The sequence below is a fragment of the Halichoeres trimaculatus genome, unplaced genomic scaffold (genome assembly GCF_033239565.1).
Source record: "Halichoeres trimaculatus isolate MK-OKI-2021-1 unplaced genomic scaffold, fHalTri1.1 fHalTri1_scaffold_1, whole genome shotgun sequence".
Lineage (NCBI taxonomy): Eukaryota > Metazoa > Chordata > Actinopteri > Labriformes > Labridae > Halichoeres > Halichoeres trimaculatus.
In genome coordinates, this window is record NW_027437179.1 from 32843201 (window position 1) to 32863355 (window position 20155).

The window sequence follows — 20155 nt, forward strand, 5'->3', positions numbered from 1 at the left end:
AACTGTTTTGATATTTGTTGAATTATTTCGCTCACACATGAAAATACAGTTTACCCAGATCAACGAGCCATGTTTGCACTAAGAAGGGATATAAGTGGAAAATGTGTAACCTACTCACTCACATTCATAGAGGATAGTCAATTTATAAGTGTAACTGAGCAGTGGAATCAAAAGAAAACCAGATTTAAAGAGTGTAAAAACCAAAACGCTGCTCTGTGTCCACTAGGAGACAGTAGAACGACAGAGAAAGCAAAGTCCTATCATCATTTCTCAAAGCAGTCGTCACTGAGGACACAGCGCTGCAACAGAATACATGTGGGAAGAAAGGGTTGCATAACAAAAGTCTGAACAGCTCAGGGATCTATTAACAAAATGCCCACAACATGTAAACAGGGGGACTACTGGGGACAGGAGAGATGAAGTGGAAAAGAGTTCATGAAGATAATTTATGAGAGTGTGTGTTTGTAGAGTGTGTATTTCTGCTTTCTGGAGGGGTATTCAACAGGATTGTATGTTTCAGCTCTGGGTGATGGTCACTAGAAGTGATAGGGGGTGTGGGTGACCCAGTTGGATGTCTGATCTTTGGTGCGCTTGGCAGAGCTGTGGGTGGTGAACAGGGATTTGAAGGCCTCTGACTTCTCCTCCATTTCCTGGATGGACCTCTTTGTGGAGGAGGCTGAAGAGGGTTTGGAGCTTTTAGAGGAGCTGGAGGATCCTGAGGGTCCTGCCACATCTGCACAAGAAAATAAGTATTCCATCAATTCAATACATCAGTGCAGATTTAATGTTGTTTCTCAAATCTAACCAAAGCTTTTAAAGACATCGCTGTGTTTACTCATTTAGACAATTTTTTTGTATGACCATATATAAACTTTAAAGTAAAAACAGTTGTGTTTGCTAGATTATTTCTTTGTTGTGATAAATCCTTCTTAGTAACACGTTATACTGTTGAAAAGCCTGTTTATTTCTTTTCTTTTTTTTTTTTTTAGAATGGGGACACATTTTTAAGACACACGTATTCATGGGATGTGCAGCAGAGCTTGAAGGGGTACCTGATTGGCTGCTTTCACTTCCGTTTTGCAGTGAGCTTCCTCCTGCTACATCCACAGGGGGAGATGGTGTGTCACCTGTAGGAAGACAAGCAAACCAGATCGCTTCAATAAAAGAAATAGCTAAACTCAGATAAAGTTCTTCACATTAGACAGGATTTACAAAGATTTCCAGAATATGTTTAGAGAATTCATGTACCTCAATTCAAACAGATTTAGTTAATTAACCAGCCATATCATTTATGTGTCTACTATAAGTTTGTAGGATTTCCTAATTTTATATCACACCAGGAGATAAAGTAATTAGAATTCAAGCCTGTCTGAACCAACACCCTGTTTGTCACTGTTGAGCTCAGAACTGTGGACAGGACAGGAAACCACACCAAGGCAGTGTGAAGACAGAGAACAGAAGAGGTCTCTGATCTGAACTTCCCAAACACATGGAGAGCCTTACATCGCTGGACCTGCTCTAATATTACTTAAAGGGTATGTGCTGTTTTTGCACAGGTGGTTTCAAGGAGGAAGAGGAAACTGTAGCTTGATCTGTTACAAGAAATGTGTGCCCTGAATTGAATACTTCCTTACAATAGATTACTTAATATGTGCTCTGGATTCATTGTTGGTTTTGGCGGCTGCTTTTAACTCGCCTCTCAGGCCCCTGTAGCTCCAACAAAGCCACTCCTTCATCAAAAATACACAAAAGCACTTCTGCCTCCACTCACAGAACAAAGTCTGATCATTTGTTTTTTTTTCTCCACTCTCCAGCTCCAAGACAATAGCTGATGGAGGAGTGAACAAACACACCCCCAACACACACGGCTTCTCACAGTATCTTTCTAGTGTGTTATAGTCGGCCTTTAACTTTTCTCTGTCAGCGTCCCTTAACACATGATTTGTTATAATTATTTACTATAATTATAACAAATCATGTGGTACTATGTTTAAAATTCTATTAGAAATATTGAGCTTTCACACTGGCTGTTATGCTTTGTTTTTCCATATATGTGACTTTTGTACCATCATATAAGAAAAAGTAAAAGAAACAAACAACCAGAAGCAGCAAAGGCAAAATTAAGACTGGTAACCTGAAGCATGTGGGAAAACAATGATACATTGAGTGGATATTTATGATTAATCATGAATGTTGGAGTCACTGTGGTGGGGTAACAGGATTAAAGTTTGGATGACATTTTGTACTTTTTCTTAAAGACGCAATGAGGAGGATCTCTGTTAATTGGACTACCTCACCACCTTCTGCCCAGGAGTCTCACACACAGTGTCGTGAAGACGTGACTTTTAACCAGGTGTGTGTTTGTTCTGAAACAAATTTTTTGTCAGTAGTCGGCTATATGTAGAGCTATCGGCAGCACACTGTCAGTTTCTCCAGTAGTTTAGTAGCCATCTATATTTAGCCCTGCTGACAGCTCAGTGCTGTGATACATGACTGTAATGTGTAATGTTACTGAATCCTAGGTTATGTCCTGCCAGTCATCTATCAAGCAGAGCTAACATAACCTCACTCTTAATTTTATCTATAGACTCCCAAGTTTGAACAAACCACTGCAGAATAACTGCTGCATGTGAGTTGGAATGAACATTATCAAAAACAGCTTAGCCCCTGTGTTAGCCTTTAGCTCGGGCTGTATCACCCTCCTGTTTATCTTTCTTCTGCTCTGTTGTCCTTTTTCTGTCTCACAGTTCGGCTCCTGTGTCCACTATTACTACACAAGTGACCCAGGCCACGGTCAGAGGAGACCGTGAACTTCCACTAAGACGGACAGCATTCTCTCACAACATCCTGTCAGTCCTGGGTGCAAAGATTTGGAACAGTCTTCTTTTATCAGTGACGGACTGTCCAAGTCTGCAAACATTTAAGAAACAGCTAAAACTGTGGCTGAGAGAAACGCAGTCATGAGGGCATGTGTGACCTAAAAGTTGCTCATGTTGGTGCAATAGGGATTTGTGCAATATGAACTGGGCTCCGTGTAAAATACATTTGTGCAATAACATTCAGGGCAATAGGGGTTGGTGCAATAGAAGTTGCATTTGCTAAATGCTTGATGGACTCTGTGTTGGGAGGCTGTGCAAAATACATTTCTTTTTTACTTGTCAACTGTGCTTAGGTTAGTCCGACTGTATTTAGTGTCTTGTATGTATAAATTAATCAACCTGCCAGGGGGTCTGCAGATGGAAATAAGCCAAAGGCTATAATCTGGCATATTCACATTTGTAAAAATGTTCATTAATATGCGCTGTTTCCTCTTTAAAATCAATTAATCAATAAATAAATAAATAAAAATTAAGACAAAATTGATTGATGAAATTGTTTTCAGCAGAGAGACACACAGATCGCTTATCACTACTAAATTTAGTCAGCCGGGGTGATGTTGTCATAAAGGCCTAGATGTGCCGCAAATCAATCGGGTATTTAAGTGTTATTTTGAAACTCCTCACAGCCCTTTTAAATAAAAAGTGATAAAATCACTGTGGATAATATGAATTAATCCAAGATCCTCTTGTCAGATCTTTCAATCTTTACACAAACCTTTAGATTCGGAAGATGTGCTCACACTTTCAGCTGCTTTGCTCTTCTTTGATTTCTGAAACAGACAATGATTACAATTATTTTATGTTTTTATTTAACAGATGAGATAGCTGATACATTTTTGATTAAGTGACAAAAAAATCCCTCAAATGTCATACAGTAGCTGTGAATCTTATATAATTGTAACCCACCTTAGTTTTGGCTTTGCTCCTTCTCTCCTCCATCCTCTCTTTCAGTTTCTCAACTTCCTCCTTTGTGCCGTTGAGCACCACAACATCCTCATCTTTAAACGGATCCCCGCACTGAAACAAAAATGTGACAGGCTGGGTGAATGATTCTTCTTCACAGTTTAAAAAAACTACACAAAGACACAGAAGATCATCTGGCGATGAAAAGCAAACACTTCCAGCTCCATTTTTACAACATACTCTGTTACTGACAGTTAAAGCTGGCTGATAACAACCTGCTTACAACACATTCATGGAATCTTATCTCACTGGTATGAATGATTTATTGTTTTATGAGAGCTTACATTAACCAGTTAAAAAAAAGTTAGTTGAATATTGGGGACAGAGGTTTGTTTGTTTCAAGACATTTTTCTTTGCCTCTGTAATGTGGAGTACAAAGATCATTAAAGGCATCTTTGATAGCCCCATTTTGTACAGAAGAGGTCACGAAATCCTCAGGTTGGATTTAGAAATTTTTGATACAACAAAGGAAAAACTGCAAAATACCTCATTTTTAAGTTGAAACTCATGTTAGAACAACATTTTGATATTATTCAATAATAAGAAAAATCTAAATTCTGATAAAACCAGGACAGGATTTTGGGTGGAGCTTTATTTATTATAAGTAATATCAAGTTGGAGAACTCACTAAAGTTGCCTCTTGGGTTAGGATTAGTCTTGGGGCTTGGGTTTGGCAGAACACAGTCAAACATCCCTACAAGGGGTAAGTAGATCAAACCAGGAACCATATTCTGTTTGAAAACTTTGAGCTTTTATTTTGAAAAAAAAATGTCTCTTTGATGAATCTGTGCATTCAAATCAAGCAGTCCTGCGACAAACCTTTTAAGTTCTCACTTTCTGACTAGGACAATGATTTGTAAAGGATTCCCTGGCCCTCCTAGCTTTAAAGTTAAAATTCACAAAAAATTAAAAACACACTCAGCTTCTTAAAAGCTGTATTTTTACAACAAAGGTGACAGTCGAATCAAAAGAAGAAATCAGTCTAAGACACAGCCACGCTACTCAGACATGTGAGCTTGTTTAAAGAGCATCAAAGCCGTCTGATGGTGTGAAAAGTACAGAAACATGGTTTTAAGAGCACAGCAGGTGAAGAGAAGTCGTCCTACTTTGACTTGCAAAATCTTGTTTTGCCTTTGCAGCTTCATGGCAATGGTTAGAGAGGTATCTGTGGCCAGGGTAAGTAGACTGAAATAGCACGTAGGAAAATGACACAAACTATTTCCTTATCCAAATAAGTAGTTGTTTTTATAATGGGGAAAACAACACATAGGCATATAGATTCTTAGAAACGTGTCTTTGAAAGAGAAATATCCAAATGATTCCCTGTAACTTAACTCTCCTTTCAGCTAATTTGCGTGCAGAAGTACAGACACGTGGAGGAAACTGAGGAAAAAACAAATCCCATTTAGATGAAACATTATGAGAGACACTCTCAAAATACTAATTAAATAAATAAACCTGTCAGAAAAAAAGAATCCAACAAATCTTCCACTTTAAAAGTAACTTACGTAAGCACATGAATACCTCATAAAAAGGGAGAACACACCCTCTTCTGAACACAAATATTAAACCCCTGAGTAACCAGCAGAGGGTCTATTGTATTGTGGTAATGCAGGCTCAGTGGGTGTGAGCTCCAGCCATGTGCTCTGTCCAACACAAGAGGGATAAGCTCAGAAGCTGACCACGCAGCAAACAAACTGTCCAGCACTCTGCTGCTGCTTCTGTTACAGATGACACAGGCTGCTGGTGAGCCAAGTATCTTATCAGTAAGTCACCGGACAAGTCGAGAACAACCTGACTTCAGCACTTCAACAGATACTTGAAAGGGAGCAAGACGGAGACGAAGAGAGGAGACACTGGATTATACCCAACAAACGGAATTAAAATCTATTACTGGAAAAAGAGATAAAAAGGAGTGTGGAAGTAGGGAGAAATTATGGAGAAACTGACATTAAAAAAGGAGACATGCAAAGCAACAGTGAGTATAAAACTGCATGGGGGAGGAGAGTGGAAAAACCTCAGGGAATGAGTGCGCGCTGGTAGGTGAGAGTGTGTTGCTGTGTGTCAGGTGCACGCCTTGGTGTTACAGCAGGTAACCAGGCAGGGACGGACTTTGTCTTGTGGGAAATGAAAGGGGGAGGGGGGATATGAAGCATCACCAGGTATGAAGTCATGAAAGGAGGCGCACACAGTGCGCTCTGACTCACTGAAATAACTCCTACATCCTGAGCTGCTGGAAACAACAACGAACAACCAAATTTATCAAAAAACATACTGAACCAAACCACCCCTGCTGCTGTTATTACTCCTCCTTTTGATTATGATGGCACTGATAGAAGCGCTCCGATCTTCTCTGGAGTCTGGATGGATCCTGGTGACAGGCTCTGAGGATGCATGATGCTTTTCTACTTCTTCATAAGGACTACAGACTGAACTGCCTTGAAGGTAACTCACTCACCTTTCAGAGATCTGTCTTTGAAAACTCTGCATCTTTTAAGCTGTAAACATGTGATCCATAGAGCCCAGATCACGGACAAACTAACTGTGATATATAATGTGAAGTGTTTAAACTAAGGTTTGACTGGACAGGAAAACTAATCCAGAGGAATACGGTGCATGCTTTAAAAAGTAGCAAGCTTTTCCTTATTTACATGTTGTCAGTGAGCAAAGGTGACTGTGTGTTTCAGAGTGAGACAGAGGATTAGAAACAGATATTTCCATAGCAGCCTGTCCTCTACGGATAGCTGTATCTGGAGAGCAATATGGTTTTAACAGCAGGGGGATCATTTTCAGAGGTAATACGGAGACGACTGGGAATAAATAGAGTTGTTTCTTTATTTCTCTTTCGGTTCTGTTGAATATTTTGAAATAAAACAATTAGCGTGAAGCCAAAAAAATAAAAGCATAGGCTTAATGTAAATGTGTAGAAATATAACTGGCGTGGTCACTTTATAGAGAAAGTAGGGCTGTGGTAATACATTATTTTAGTTATTGAGTTATCTATCACTTATTCTTATTATTCAACTCTGCTCAATAATTTTCTTTTGTTAAAATATGTTGTTGCTAATACTGTGTTTAACAATGCAAACGTCCCAAATGTAGCCATATCAAGGTTTATCTTTTTACTTCTAGCCTTGGAAAAAATTCTTTTAATTTATCAATCAATCTTTATTTGTATAGCCCCAAATCATAACAAACAAATTATCTCAAGACACTTTTCCAAAAAAATTAACAAGTCTAGACCTGTTAATGTTAATACAATTTTCTCAGCAAAAATCCAATATCAAGACAAGATTAGGTGACTTATCTTATCTTAACCCTCAATGAGTACAGCCCTTTGCAGCATTTAGCAAGTTACAATAGCAAGGAAAAACTTCTGTCTATTAGAAATTTCTGAATCGAGTTTGAGTAATTCAAAGAATTGTTTCAGCCCAAGAACAAAGAAGCTTTATATTAAATACTGAGAGTTTGAACTTCAAAATAAAGTTCAAACAATAACTATTTTGTTCACATATTTGCCACCCTTCCTGAAACTAGCATAACAGATCATGTAAATTTAGATCGCTGATTTAAAAAAAGCAGTCCACAAAAAAAAAAAAAAACCTTCAACAAGGAAAACTATGGAAGACAACTTGTGAGAAAAAGCTGATAAGAGATATCTCTTTAGAGCAGACACATGTCATAAACGTCATGTTTCAAAAATAGACCAAAAGTAAACCGTGACTTATGGTCAGTTAAACCACAGGTCATGTGTCATTTCAAACTCTACAGTTCAGCATGCAGGGTTGTTCTGTGCTGGAATGGATGACAAAACCAGATGAAAAATGTTCTTGAAATCAAAAATTCTGGATATTGACCATTGACAGGAAATTTGTTTGATGTGTTTGAAAGGTTAACAGTAGATTCTGATTCAAACATTTCCATTTACCCTGACAGCATGCTGAGTCATATAAAGACAGATCAAAACTTCAAATGAAACTAGCAGTGGAACTGAGAGATGAGCGTCAGTGACAGCAGGTCCTTGTTATCAGTTGTACTGCCCTTCTCTTAACTCCTCTTCAGTTACAACATTTTGGCAGCCCTCATATCTCACAAAAAGTGCTGTTTATTTACTTAATGCTATCTAATGAACCTTGCACTAGTGGCTCCTGCAGTTTTCCCTGTCTTTTTAATGTCAGATCTTCCATCAAGGCTTGTTCAGTGAGTGTGCGCACTATGTTTCCACTGCTTGTTATATCTCATACTGCAAGAGGTTTTCTGTCCCTGTTTTTTAAATGTCATTTTATAATGCTTATAGTTTGTATTTAACCATCAAGGGATGATCTTTCATTTCTACAGTGTAGGCAAGTGGTTAAGAGTACGCATTTAAGTTTATATATATATATATATATATATATATATATATATATATATATATATATATATATATATATATATATATATATATATATATATATATATATATATATATATATATAAAGCAAAGCATATAAATCATCTTATTCCTTTATACTTCAATTATTGTGCATATTACAACCGTCGTTCAGAGAGGGTTACACCAGCTGTGTCTCAGTCATTCAGTCATAAAGAGGCTTAATTCCTGACACTAAACTCCATTTCTTGAGCTAAAAACTGTTTCATCAATTAGTGCTAACCTACATTTTTAACCCTATTTAATATTCCTGGGGACACCACTCAAAATAACTGATCTGGATGTCTTTATTGCAGGCGTTTTATCTGTGGTGGTGCTGTCAGGATACAGTGAAGCGGGGTTATTATGTGCCAGCTTGACGGGACCAAATGCAGCTTCTTGTTCTGCCTGGGGATGTGTATTGCTGTCTTCTCAGTTATCTACTTGAGGACCAAAATGCCAACAGAGCCCAGACCCCAAGAGCCTCTGAGCTGCAGGCCCTTCTCCTCTGCATGTAAAGCTTTTCTGCCCGGTATGGGGAGAGCAGTGGAGTGGAATCGACATGACTGTGAGGTATGAAGAGTTTCCTTTCTTTCAACTTCATTCTTTGTCACAACATTCCTAATATCTGTCCTTCCTTCAAGCTTGAGAATAAACTTGCGTACTGCAAAACTGAAAAGCCAAACCAAGAAACCAGCATTGTTTATCATGTCATGTTTTGTCACGCCATTGATCATATTGTTGTATCATGAAATGTCCTTCACTGCCTCAACACAACAACATGCCCTTTAGTTTGTATCATTTACTGTATGTTGATTTTTTTTATGGTGTCATATCATTAGTGACATTGTAGTGTGTCGTATTGTTTTACTGTAACAAATGGTGTCCTGTTGTTTTGTATCATATCCTATCATAAATTGTGTTGTAACATGAGTATTCTGTCCTATCATAACACACTGTGTTGTAAAATCTTATTTGTTGTCTTATCATAACCAATCAAGTTGGATCATTTGGCAGTGTGTCTTATCAAGATGAATTGTGTCATATCATGTCGTAAACTTTCCTTCCATAATGACTACAGAAAGATACCTCAAAATGTGACTTGTGTAATAGAGAGTAAATCTCTTTTTTTTAATTTACAGGTGGAAAGTTTGATTCTTAATAGTGACCTGCAGTGTCCTGCTCTGATCAGAGACCTACACTTTATCACAACACCACTGAGCCAGGAGGAGGAGGACTTCCCTTTGGCATACATCATCACCATTCACAAAGAGCTGGAGCTTTTTGTGCGACTGTTGCGTGCCATTTACACACCACAGAATGTATACTGCATTCATGTGGACGCTAAGGCTCCTGTGGAGTACAAGAAAGCTGTACAGAGGATAGTCAGCTGCTTTAAAAACACCTTCCTCTCCAGCCGCAGTGAGACTGTCACCTACGCAGGGTTTTCCCGCCTGCAGGCAGATCTCAACTGCATGGCAGATCTGTCAAAGTCCAAGATAGGCTGGAGGAAGGTGGTGAATCTGTGCGGACAGGATTTCCCTTTAATGAGTAACCTGGAACTGGTGCGGTACATGCAGAGCAAAGAGTGGAGGGACAGAAACATGACGCCTGGGGTGAAGCAGCCAGTTCACATGAGGTACAGGACTCAGCTTCAATACAGGGAGATCAAGGGGTCTCATGTAGCACCGAGCGGAAAGAATATGAAGAAAGGTCCTCCTCCCCACAATCTGCAGGTTTATTTTGGGACAGCATACTACGCTCTCACTAGAGCATTTGTAGACTATGTGCTGAAAAGCCCGATTGCTTTCGACTTGTTGCAGTGGTCCAGAGACACGTTCAGTCCAGATGAGCACTACTGGGTGACACTCAATCATGTCAAAGGTAAAACTGCTTCTTTGAAAAGTGTGCACAAAGCCACACTTCAGCATTCTGTGCTATTTCTATATTTGTTTATCTGTCTGCAGGTTAACAGAGGAAATCTCGCAACTTCCTATGTTAGTCAAAAAGAGTAGCTGTGAATATTTTACAATGGCTCATACTTACACAAGTGACTATATAAACTAAAATGTGTTCCTGGAGATCTAGAAACATATTCAGGGTTCAGGGATATGTCGCAGTGTCACTTGCAGATCCGAATGTTACAGAAGCCTGAAAAACAGGCCTTAGGGAAGGTCTGACATCTTTAAGCTGGGAGAATAGAGATGTGGTGTGTAAAATGCGGCTCTGTGTGATGTAGTTCACAATGACAGCAGGAAGGGTTTTTTTAAGCCGACTCTATGACTGCTGTCAGGGCACAATTCAAGATTTATAAAGCAGTAGCATATATATATAAATAGCATAGCCGTTTTAAAAATCAAAGTGTGTAGGTTTTGTATTTAGATGAGTGGCGACATGAAAAGAAAAACTGGGGGAATTATGATGTGTGCAGATGCTGCGAAATGTTAATTAGGTGTCAACTTCCCAAGTGAAACCAATACAACGGTATCAAATGCAGAGATGTATTTTGTCAAGATTGTTTCAGGTATCATCCAAGTTATCGCGGGCTGAAACCTACGCTACCTGAAGCTGGTAGAATCTCAAATTTTAATTCTTAGCTGGACTTTAATCTTGGATTTTACCGTGCCTCTTACGAAACAAGCTGGGACTCTTGAGCCAGTGTCTCACAAGAGAAAACCTAGACTCAGTCTCTGATGAACAAAAAGAAAAACAGACTGAGATGAAATATTGATAAACCTGAGTGAAATCTGATTATTCATGTGAGCTTAGAGTACTTATAGTCATTCACAGCCACTATTACGTGATCTTTAAGCTGTTTGTTACCCAAACTAACAGAATGATATTTCAGGGGGTTTCACAGTTGGTCTTTGTTTGTGTCACTCCACCATTCAATGGGTGTTTTTGGACCAGCTGACCCCAAAAGACTTCTAGGCAATTAATCACTGCTCTGAAACCCGTGTCGTTATCTTTGAATATCCCGGGGCTCCTCTAGTGGTAAAACTACCGGAAATTTTTGTTGTTGTTGTTATTTTGTTGTTAGCTTCTGATAATTCATCTTTGTATTCTCCATCCATCATTTATCAGGTCACCTCTAACCCCTGGTTGTCCTACTAATGCTTCAGTCAAGTCTCAAGAGATCCATCTTGGACTCCAATCTTTTCCTATCACTCCAAATACAAGCATGTTAGTCAGTGGGTTACAATCACTGGTCTTGATCCAAGACGCTGACAAGGAAGTGAAAATAGTCCCCTGGTTGCTGTTGGAAAGCAATGTGATATGTCTCACAAAGAAATCAGTGAAGTGTGACAAACTGTTCTTCCTCCATCTTATCGGTCCTGATAAGACAGCCTCCCCCCTTCATGGAGTTCAGGGGAGAAATAAGAGAAACCTATTTAGGTCTTAAGTGAATTCAAATTCTGATTCTGTAATTCATTTAGGTCTGATAATCATGTTTTGGATAATTTGATTATGTGTTTAAAGGAGCTCCAGGCAGCCAAATAGACGGGGGTTGGGCAGGAAACATCCGGGCAATCAAGTGGAGGGATCAAGAGGGGAAGGCGCACGATGGTTGCAAAGGTACAGTACAGCAGTGGGTGTTCAACAATAGAGGCACATTTTTTCCAGAACAGGTCTCTGGGCTCAGATCAAATAATTTATTCAAACCTTTTTTTTTAATCACTTTTGGTGGCTAAATTCACATCAATGTTCACAAATGGGCGCAAATTCATGTTCTCCCACCTACCACACATTTTATTGTTGCACTACAGTTTGGTTTCCAGACAGGACAGAGAGAAAAGGCAAAGCCTAAGCCAAAGTTTACTCAACAAAAGATAATAAAGAGATTAAACTAAGGATTTATTTGATGTCAATGGAATGTTTAGTCCGTGTTTTTAAGAACTATTACAGCTAAAAGGTAAGAATATAGTGTACTGTAACATAAAAAAGATCCAATTAACTTTTGTAGTAGCACACACTTATACCAACTCACATCCACATACAGATAGCATTGTAATGGCCTTGAAATTCCTCTGTGCTTTGGCAATACAGTCTGAAGCATACTATCTTGTGTACAAGCTAAAGACTATCATTGTTTTCCCTTTCTAGGGCATTACGTACGAGACATCTGTATCTACGGACTGGAAGACCTGCCCTGGATCATCGACAAGAAAAGCATGTTTGCCAATAAGTTTGAGAGCAACACATTTCCAGAGGCACTGGACTGCCTGGAGCAGTGGCACAGGAACAAAGTGTTGAACCAGGCAACTGTTCCCATAGAGCCATCATGGCTGCTGGCAACACAGAGCAAATCAAGCAGGAAGCATTTCAACAGCAGTGCTGGAGCATAAAAACTGTTGATATCTTTAAAAAAAAAAAAAGGGAGTCTCTGTACATGAAGTTTAGAATATTTGCACTCTTTCTGTGACTGTGAGTGTCAGAAAATGTGAACAGCAAAACTAAAGCAAGGTGCACTTCCTGACTGTGCAAATTACTGTAGCAAAACAACTGTTTTACTTCTTTGTGTATTTATAAAACTGTAAGATGACTGTACTTTTTGATAACCAGGAAGAAGACATTTATACTACAGATAATATTTTGACAATAAAATGAGGAAATTACAGCTGAATTACATTATAAATAAAATACTATTTAAAAACAGATACTGTTTGTAATATCTGCTCTACATTAAGTATTAAATAAACGACTGAATATGCATTTACTGTCATTTAATGTAACTCAGTTTTTGATATTGATTGAATGACTATTGTTCAGTGGAGGCCAGTTTAAGCACTTCTTTAAAAACCAGAGCTTTTTAAATACAGAGAAAAAATGAGGAGTAAATAAAGACAATTGTGAGACAAAATATTTTGTAGTTAACCAGTAACAGTCTGTCCAAAAACTAGTGTGGTCAGGCCTGTGGATCAGAGCTGTGGATCCCCTCTTTCACACTGGAAGTCATTACATTAATAAGATCAGGCCTTGAAGTTTCACCATAACTATAAAATGTTTGAACATTACACAGAAAATCCCTCTCCTGGGCCTGATTAATGACTGAAGAAAGTTCTAATAACATCATGTTAATGAAATATCACTTACTAGCTTACGTTAACTTGCATTAACTAACTTACGAACATGCCTGGGAGGACTTTAAAAGGAATCTTCAAATAGTCTCACTTCACATCTGGGTCATTTGGGGCAAAAACAATGCTCAACAGGTGCATCAGCACATTGTTTTCTGGATGCAGTCTGGTCTTTTTGATGGTGTAGTGAACACTGGTACATTAGCTGGATGAAAGCTATAACACAAACTAGCCACACACACTGCTGATTCTCCATAGCTGTTTTTTCTTCCCTGTGGAAAATGGTTAAAAACTGAATACATGAATGGATGGTCAAATAAATAGAAGATTGAATAAATGCAAGAATGAATCAATCAATCAATGAAGATAAGGAAACTCCTTGGTCTTCCAAGTAACATTTCTGACCAGTAAGAGAAAAATTTGGTTGCGCGTGGCATTTGTTTACAACTTAAGACTGCAAGAGACTTTTGCTGTGTGAGCACAAACAAACCAAGTGACAACTTCAACAATTGTATCATTTTTGGGCCTGAATAACAACATAGCAAACAAGTCACAGCTGTGATACACCATTAGTTGTTTGCTTGTTCATAAACTGCGATTTAAAATGAAATGATCAGCTCTAAGGGCAGTTATTTCTAAATACTATTTGTCAGACCTGACAAAGTTTTAAGTACCTAGAACCAAGAGTTCCTATAAAGACTTTACATTGACAAAATTAAGCAGTAAAAGAAATGTCTGTCCTTTTTCCAGGAGAAAAAGATTTATTGGATTTACTTTATGGTTATTTTGGAGCCAAACTTGAAAAACAAAAAGGACAGAAGAGCAGAAGAAAGCTAAATGGAAAAGTGATAGAACACGGGCTAAAACACGAGTTGAGCTGTTTGTGATAATGTTCATTCCAACCCACATGCAGCGGTTATTCTGCAGTGGTCTGTTCAAACCCGAGAGTCTATCACTTAAATGAAGAGTGAGGTTATGTTTGCTCTGCTTGATGAGGTTGTAGTTGGTAGATGAGCACTGTTAGGACATAATGAAGATTCTGTGACGTAACACGTAATGGCATGTCTTAGACAAGCGTGCTGTAAGTAACGCTAAATAGATAGTCTGCAAACATTTTGTGCACTAAACTACACCACAAACTGGAACTGGGACTGCCCCCTGAAAATGTTGTCTTGAACAAAGAACGGAAGTGTTAAAAAGAAGATCTGACTTCTGGGAGTAAGGTATTTACCACAGTAATAAGACAGCCTTCATGGGAAACATGACTCTTTCTTCGGAAAACCACTTCTAGTTCCAGGTAGTCTTCCTGTGGCTTTTAATCTTCCGCCACATCATTTCTGTGCAATAACACTCTAATGTCAGTTTGAACGAGACACAGAGAACGGCATAGGCCACACTGAGGCTAGAAAGTTAAAGTACTCTCTCTGAAAACTAAAATTCTATTATTGTTGATCTTTCTTAAATTAGATTATCTAATTAGACCCCGACTGATATGGGATTTTTGGGGCCGATGCCGATACCGATACTGGGGGCAAAAAAAGCCGATATCCCATATATCGACCGATATCTGATATATCGGCTGATATATATAATAAATTCATTGATATACACAGGATATATACTGAATATAAACACAAATTATTATGATACCCATATGATTCAAGACAGAGACAGAACACTATTAAATCAAAACAAGGAACTTAAATTATAAAACTGTCAACATAAGAACTGTAGTTTAAACCAGTGATAAAAAAGTCAAACTGTAAACACACAATGAGCAACTTACGCGGCATTAAAATGCTGTATTATAGTCTTACATTAGACAATGGTGGACATGTGAATCAACAGTCACTGTTTATCTCACAAAAAAGCAACTAACACGATGTTAAAACGCCGTTCTATAGTCTTACATTAGATAATGGTGGACGGACACAGTCTATCGGTCTAACCGATTAATCGGTCTGGCTCTATATCTAATAATAAAAGGTAGACTGACCCTGCTGTTATTTTTTTAAATGAATGAAAAAATCTAGTCAGCACGTCAGTTTTATGAAGCTTTACATAAAAACACAAAAAATTAATTGTTAAACTCTAATCTCTGACTTTCCACCCTGTGAAAATGTAAGAAGCTGTTCTGCCCTGATATTTTGATACTTTACCTGCATCCCTTTGGAAATCATTTTTTCAAGTGATGAACTTTAGCAAACGACTGCTGCTTTGTTCTAGTTTCAATCTCTTCAAAAAAGAAAGTTATGTGGAGTGCTGTATTTCAAAGTGTACGCAGACCACTTATAGCTGGAAACACAAGGGAGTATCTGTGGGCAATTTAGGGAAATTGTTTATAACCTTATAAGCTTATCTAAGTAGATATCACTCAAGGAAAGGACAGTTTCCCACAAAAAGCCCAGTAACTTTCCTTAAAGTTTAAGTGCCTATTTTGGGAAAGTAAAACAATCTCTCTATGTCAAGATGCTCTGACCCCCACTGACCACAACAGTTGAACACCATCTGTAGCTATTTTTTATTCCTTGTACAGTCTTACAGGAAAAAAATGATAAAAATAGCTCTTTACTTACTCACAGGTAACAGGTCGCTGCCCAAAATGGCTCAAAGACCTGCTTCTGTGAGACTCCCGTGTGGTTATGTCACTGCCAGAAAATAGCTCTCAAAGATAAAGAGGGGGGCCAACAAATTCCTCAAGACACTTGTTGAAATGAGGGGAAAATATGTGAAATCCTCTGGGGAGCTGGGTCCCTGACCCCACTTCTGTTTGACAACAGAGAGCTTTGCATCTAATGGGTTCCCATCTTATTTCCCCGAAGGGTAGGGATCGATAAAACTGTAGTTTATCTTTCTTTCTTTTTTTTTTTTTTTTTACACATCTTTAAGGGAGCATGTTTTCATTTTGATAAATTATTTATATGATGGCTAACAAAGTTTATTTCAGTGTTGTATTTTTACTAATGTTGACATCCCCCCAGCTCTGGGATCCAACAAGCAGAAACACTGAGTACAGAAACATGGTACAGTTTGTCAGAAAACTTTTTACAGAAGAATGAAAAGGTTGCACTTAGCAGACCACTGAGTTAGTAAATGGAGTTGACACAGAGAGCATTTACTCACCTTGTGGCAGATTTCTGTCTTGACTTCCTTCATTGCTCTGTCAGAAAAGACGCAACCACAGGTCTGCAGATAACAAAACCTGGAAGTAGTAACATTGGGCAATGTATTAAAAAGGGTATTTTAGTTCAACCCTCACTGAGTTTCCTGCTGAAACTAATTTTGATATAAGAAAGAAAATTGAATTGAATTGCAGTAAACACAATGAATAAGTTTATCTTATACTAAGCAGAAAATATGTCTTGATAAGCTGACTGCATTGTGCCAGGCAGTGCCTCTTTATTACTTTTGTTTAATGACTCTATCTTTATTTGTTACCTGTGCTTTCCATTCATCTCCAGCCCAACAACAGGGCAAATAAACATGCCACAGTGGATGTCCTCATATCTGTCCCCTTTGGTATTTCTTCTTTCTCCCTCCCACTCAGGGTTATCAGTCAAGTTCAGCTCCTTAATGTCCTGCAGAGGGTTGACAAACAAACATCAGCCCAAGGAAATATAAGCCTACAAAAACATAAACAAGTGGATATTAAGTTGAATAGAACAGGAGTAGTATATTGGCATTGTTAAGACATATATAAAATTTAATTCTGTGTGCTGTGATTGAATGAAATGCTATTTTTAAAGTGGAATTACGATTAAAAATCACACACACATGAACACACTGTAACACACAATGGTAATATCAGCATACACATAGATATAGAGAGGCAAATATAATTAGTTCTACTGTATTTGACTTTGTAAGAAGTATGAATGAAATATGAAATATGAATTGATGAGAATATAATACACCTGATATCAAAATATAAACCTGTTACTCTACCTTGGTACCCCGGATGTGGACAACTGCCTCAACATTGGGTCTCTCAGCAGTCTTGTCCAGCAGGTACTCGATGATAGCATCTTTGTTATACAGCCTGTAAAAGAAGTAATTAAAGGATTTCACCCGTCTTTACGAAGCTAAATTGATATTCTCAATCATTTTTTCGTGATCATCAGCTCATTGCCCCAGGTTGGAGAGGGATATATGTCCACTTCTTACCTCCCGAGATCACAGGAAACGATGGGGCGTTTGAGTCTCTCCTGGCTCAAGGCACAGTACTTCCATTTGGCAGCCAGCTCTGCATTTTTATCAACCTGGACACGAAATAAAGGAGGTAAACCAACACTACATTATTACTGACAGTTTACAACGGCGTCTAAACGACCCTAGCCTATCTGTTGTCTAATGACAACTGACGGTTGCTAGCTATCTTTATCTTCAATAAACATGTGTAGATATATTTAGAACAGGACAGTCTTATTCGAAGACCATGCAGTCTGAAAATTTAACAGATACTTAGAAAAATATGTTAGACATATTTTACGTTTCAGCAAATTCTGTCGAAAGCCATAATACATGGTTATTTTAGCCTGTTAGCCAACTTAGCATTAGCATCCCAACAACTGTTGTCGACAACGTCGCAAATGTGTTTAAAACCGAAAACAAGCCAGACCTTCTCGACTTTTTTGGGTCCTTTCACCAACTCATGTCTCTTGGGAATCGTTCCTCCATCGCATCCCATCTTGAAAACGAACTTTGTGTTGAAACAGTAACACACTTAGCTTAATGTGGACAAAGGTGCTAGCAAGCAGGAAGTACTAAGCATGTAAACAAACAACGAGAGAACTGCAAAGCTCGCGGGATGAGCGGTTTATTCGCCAGCGCCCTCTATTGGCTAAAAATAAAACAGCCATTGAAGACTCTGATGTAGTTCTATGCTTTGTCCACAGGATGGAGGCATTACTTCAAATAGGTCACTCCTATTGTACTGTCTATAAACAGCACAGATGAAAGTTCAAAGAGGATGTAGAAACACAAGGATTTTAGTAACTGACAAAAAGTGTACAAAAAAGACAGAGATTGTCAGTCTTTGTATAACCACACTTTAAAATGTCTTGTAATCAATCCTCTGACTTTTATTCAAGTTGTGTAACTCTTTTAATTTTACTGAGGCTGTTTTACCTTTGTGATCATCATTTGCATTCACTTACTTCGTTTTTTTTTCTTTTTTTTCTTTTTGAGAATCATTAAGACCAGAAAAAGCAGATTCAAGAGCAGAGTATATTCTTAAGCCATCCAACTCCTTAACACTGAAATCACTTTTCATAGATTTTAATACTTATTTACAGCTGTTAATAGTCATATGAGGTTGAATAGTGAGTGTGGGAGATTTGAATATGCACAATATCTAATATTTGTCTATTTTTTATGGCCAATCTTATTGACAGGTGCCTCAGTATTCATTTCTCTTGGTTTTATTTATCATATCTCTTCTTAGTGATTGTATTTCACCGTTGGACTGTTTTCAAATTGTCTTTATTGTGTAGTGTGATAAGTGTTTGTTAGTGTGTGAAACCCACTAAAAACAAATTCCAATTGACAACATCGACATGGCAATAAAGTATTGAATCTTTTTAGAGATTAGCTTTCAGTCATACTTTTGACATCTTTTACCCAAATTTTTACTGTTTTCAAACCACCTTGTACTGCTTTGGCCACTCGTGCTCATGCTTAAACAATTTACCGACTGACTCCATCCCGACTTACTGCCCATCCATCTATTAGACATTTCTCAGTCAGCCATTAAAAACACAACTAGTAAGTGACATTAGTCTGGCTTTCAGGCCTGTTGTAAGAGTGGTCTAAAGATGAAAGTTTCCTTAGAAGATAGTTCAATGAGTGCTAATTAGATCTGTTTCCTGTGCCTTGAAGGCTGCAGATTAGTTTACTATCGACGATGCTGTCCAAGAGCGACCATTAGTTTGGGGAATACCTCAGCGGAGACATCTCTGGCGGCATGACTGATAATCTGTGTGGGAAACAAGACTGGATAAAAACACAGCTTTGGACTTAATTTTGGCTTGGAAAAGTAGATTTCAACCTCTTTACGTTCACCACACACAGTCAGCTGTTACAGTGGTTCAAATTGTACTAAAATGAACATATATAAACAAAGAAACAAATCTCCATTTTGCCCATTGGTTCGATTGGTTCTTCCTGTAATTTACAAATTGTGTTATGTGTCTTATTGAATTTCCCCCCTTTCTCACACAGAGCTAAATGTTTAGTATGGATTTTCATTAAAGGCGATGGAGTGAAAGCTCTGTTAGCAAACTATCTCTGAGAGAGTGGAGCGCCTCAGGCTGATAGTGCAAACCAACACCTCAGGAACACACAATGCACAATGGCAACTGGACTGAAAAGGCTCCAACAATGGGCTTCTCTTTCTGTCAAACATGTTCTGCTGTTTTCAAAACCACAGAGCCAAATCAAGTGTGTTTTCCATCATTTGCTATGGATTTGTGGTTTTATAATGGATTATACATTCATGACATAGGCCTACATCAATAAGACAGGAGATTTATTCCCAAGCTAAAATCACCAAATAGAGAATAGTTACATTTTAAGGCATAAAAGTTCAAAGTGCAATCTACAACCATACTGAATCTCATAACATGACTCTATGGTTTTCTTTACTGAACAATATGACAGTACATGCGCTCACATACAAGAATCAAAAATAAAGATTATGAGTCAAGTTCATCACATTGTTGAAAAAGCATCAGTAGGTCAGTGATGATGGAGAGTGCTGATCCATGTGAAACCTAAGCTCAAACTCTACTCAAACTTTCTTTGCCATAGCAAAGCCAAGAAAAAAA

The 20155-nt window shown here is 38.2% G+C and overlaps 2 protein-coding genes across 3 annotated transcripts; one reads left to right on the plus strand and one right to left on the minus strand.

Moving 5' to 3' along the window:
• Positions 1-441: 441 nt before the first annotated feature.
• On the minus strand, positions 442-18128 carry rtf2 (replication termination factor 2). Its single transcript, XM_074674951.1, has 9 exons — positions 17950-18128; positions 17496-17590; positions 17277-17370; positions 16770-16909; positions 16455-16533; positions 3786-3896; positions 3595-3649; positions 1053-1127; positions 442-733 (listed from the first exon to the last, which is right to left on the minus strand). Exons 1-9 carry the CDS (start codon positions 18016-18018, stop codon positions 537-539), a joined length of 915 nt encoding a protein of 304 aa, XP_074531052.1. The 5' UTR covers positions 18019-18128; the 3' UTR covers positions 442-536.
• On the plus strand, positions 5432-12866 carry gcnt7 (glucosaminyl (N-acetyl) transferase family member 7). Of its 2 annotated transcripts, XM_074674950.1 has the most exons (6): positions 5432-6287; positions 7779-7859; positions 8571-8826; positions 9396-10137; positions 11734-11829; positions 12358-12866. In XM_074674950.1, exons 3-6 carry the CDS (start codon positions 8620-8622, stop codon positions 12597-12599), a joined length of 1287 nt encoding a protein of 428 aa, XP_074531051.1. In that variant the 5' UTR covers positions 5432-6287; positions 7779-7859; positions 8571-8619; the 3' UTR covers positions 12600-12866. The 2 variants fall into 2 exon arrangements, with proteins under 2 accessions (XP_074531051.1, XP_074531050.1); XM_074674949.1 differs by lacking the exon at positions 7779-7859.
• Positions 18129-20155: the final 2027 nt, after the last annotated feature.

Coding starts and splice junctions, on each gene's coding strand:
- gcnt7 (XM_074674950.1), top strand. CDS start 8,620: ATGTGCCAGCTTGACGGGACCAAATGCAGCTTCTTGTTCTGCCTGGGG. Junction 10,138..11,733: donor GACACTCAATCATGTCAAAG/GTAAAACTGCTT, acceptor ATGTGTTTAAAG/GAGCTCCAGGCAGCCAAATA. Junction 11,830..12,357: donor GGCGCACGATGGTTGCAAAG/GTACAGTACAGC, acceptor TTCCCTTTCTAG/GGCATTACGTACGAGACATC.
- rtf2 (XM_074674951.1), bottom strand. CDS start 18,018: ATGGGATGCGATGGAGGAACGATTCCCAAGAGACATGAGTTGGTGAAA. Junction 16,534..16,769: donor GAGATGAATGGAAAGCACAG/GTAACAAATAAA, acceptor TACTACTTCCAG/GTTTTGTTATCTGCAGACCT. Junction 3,897..16,454: donor AGACAGAAATCTGCCACAAG/GTGAGTAAATGC, acceptor TTTTTGTTTCAG/TGCGGGGATCCGTTTAAAGA.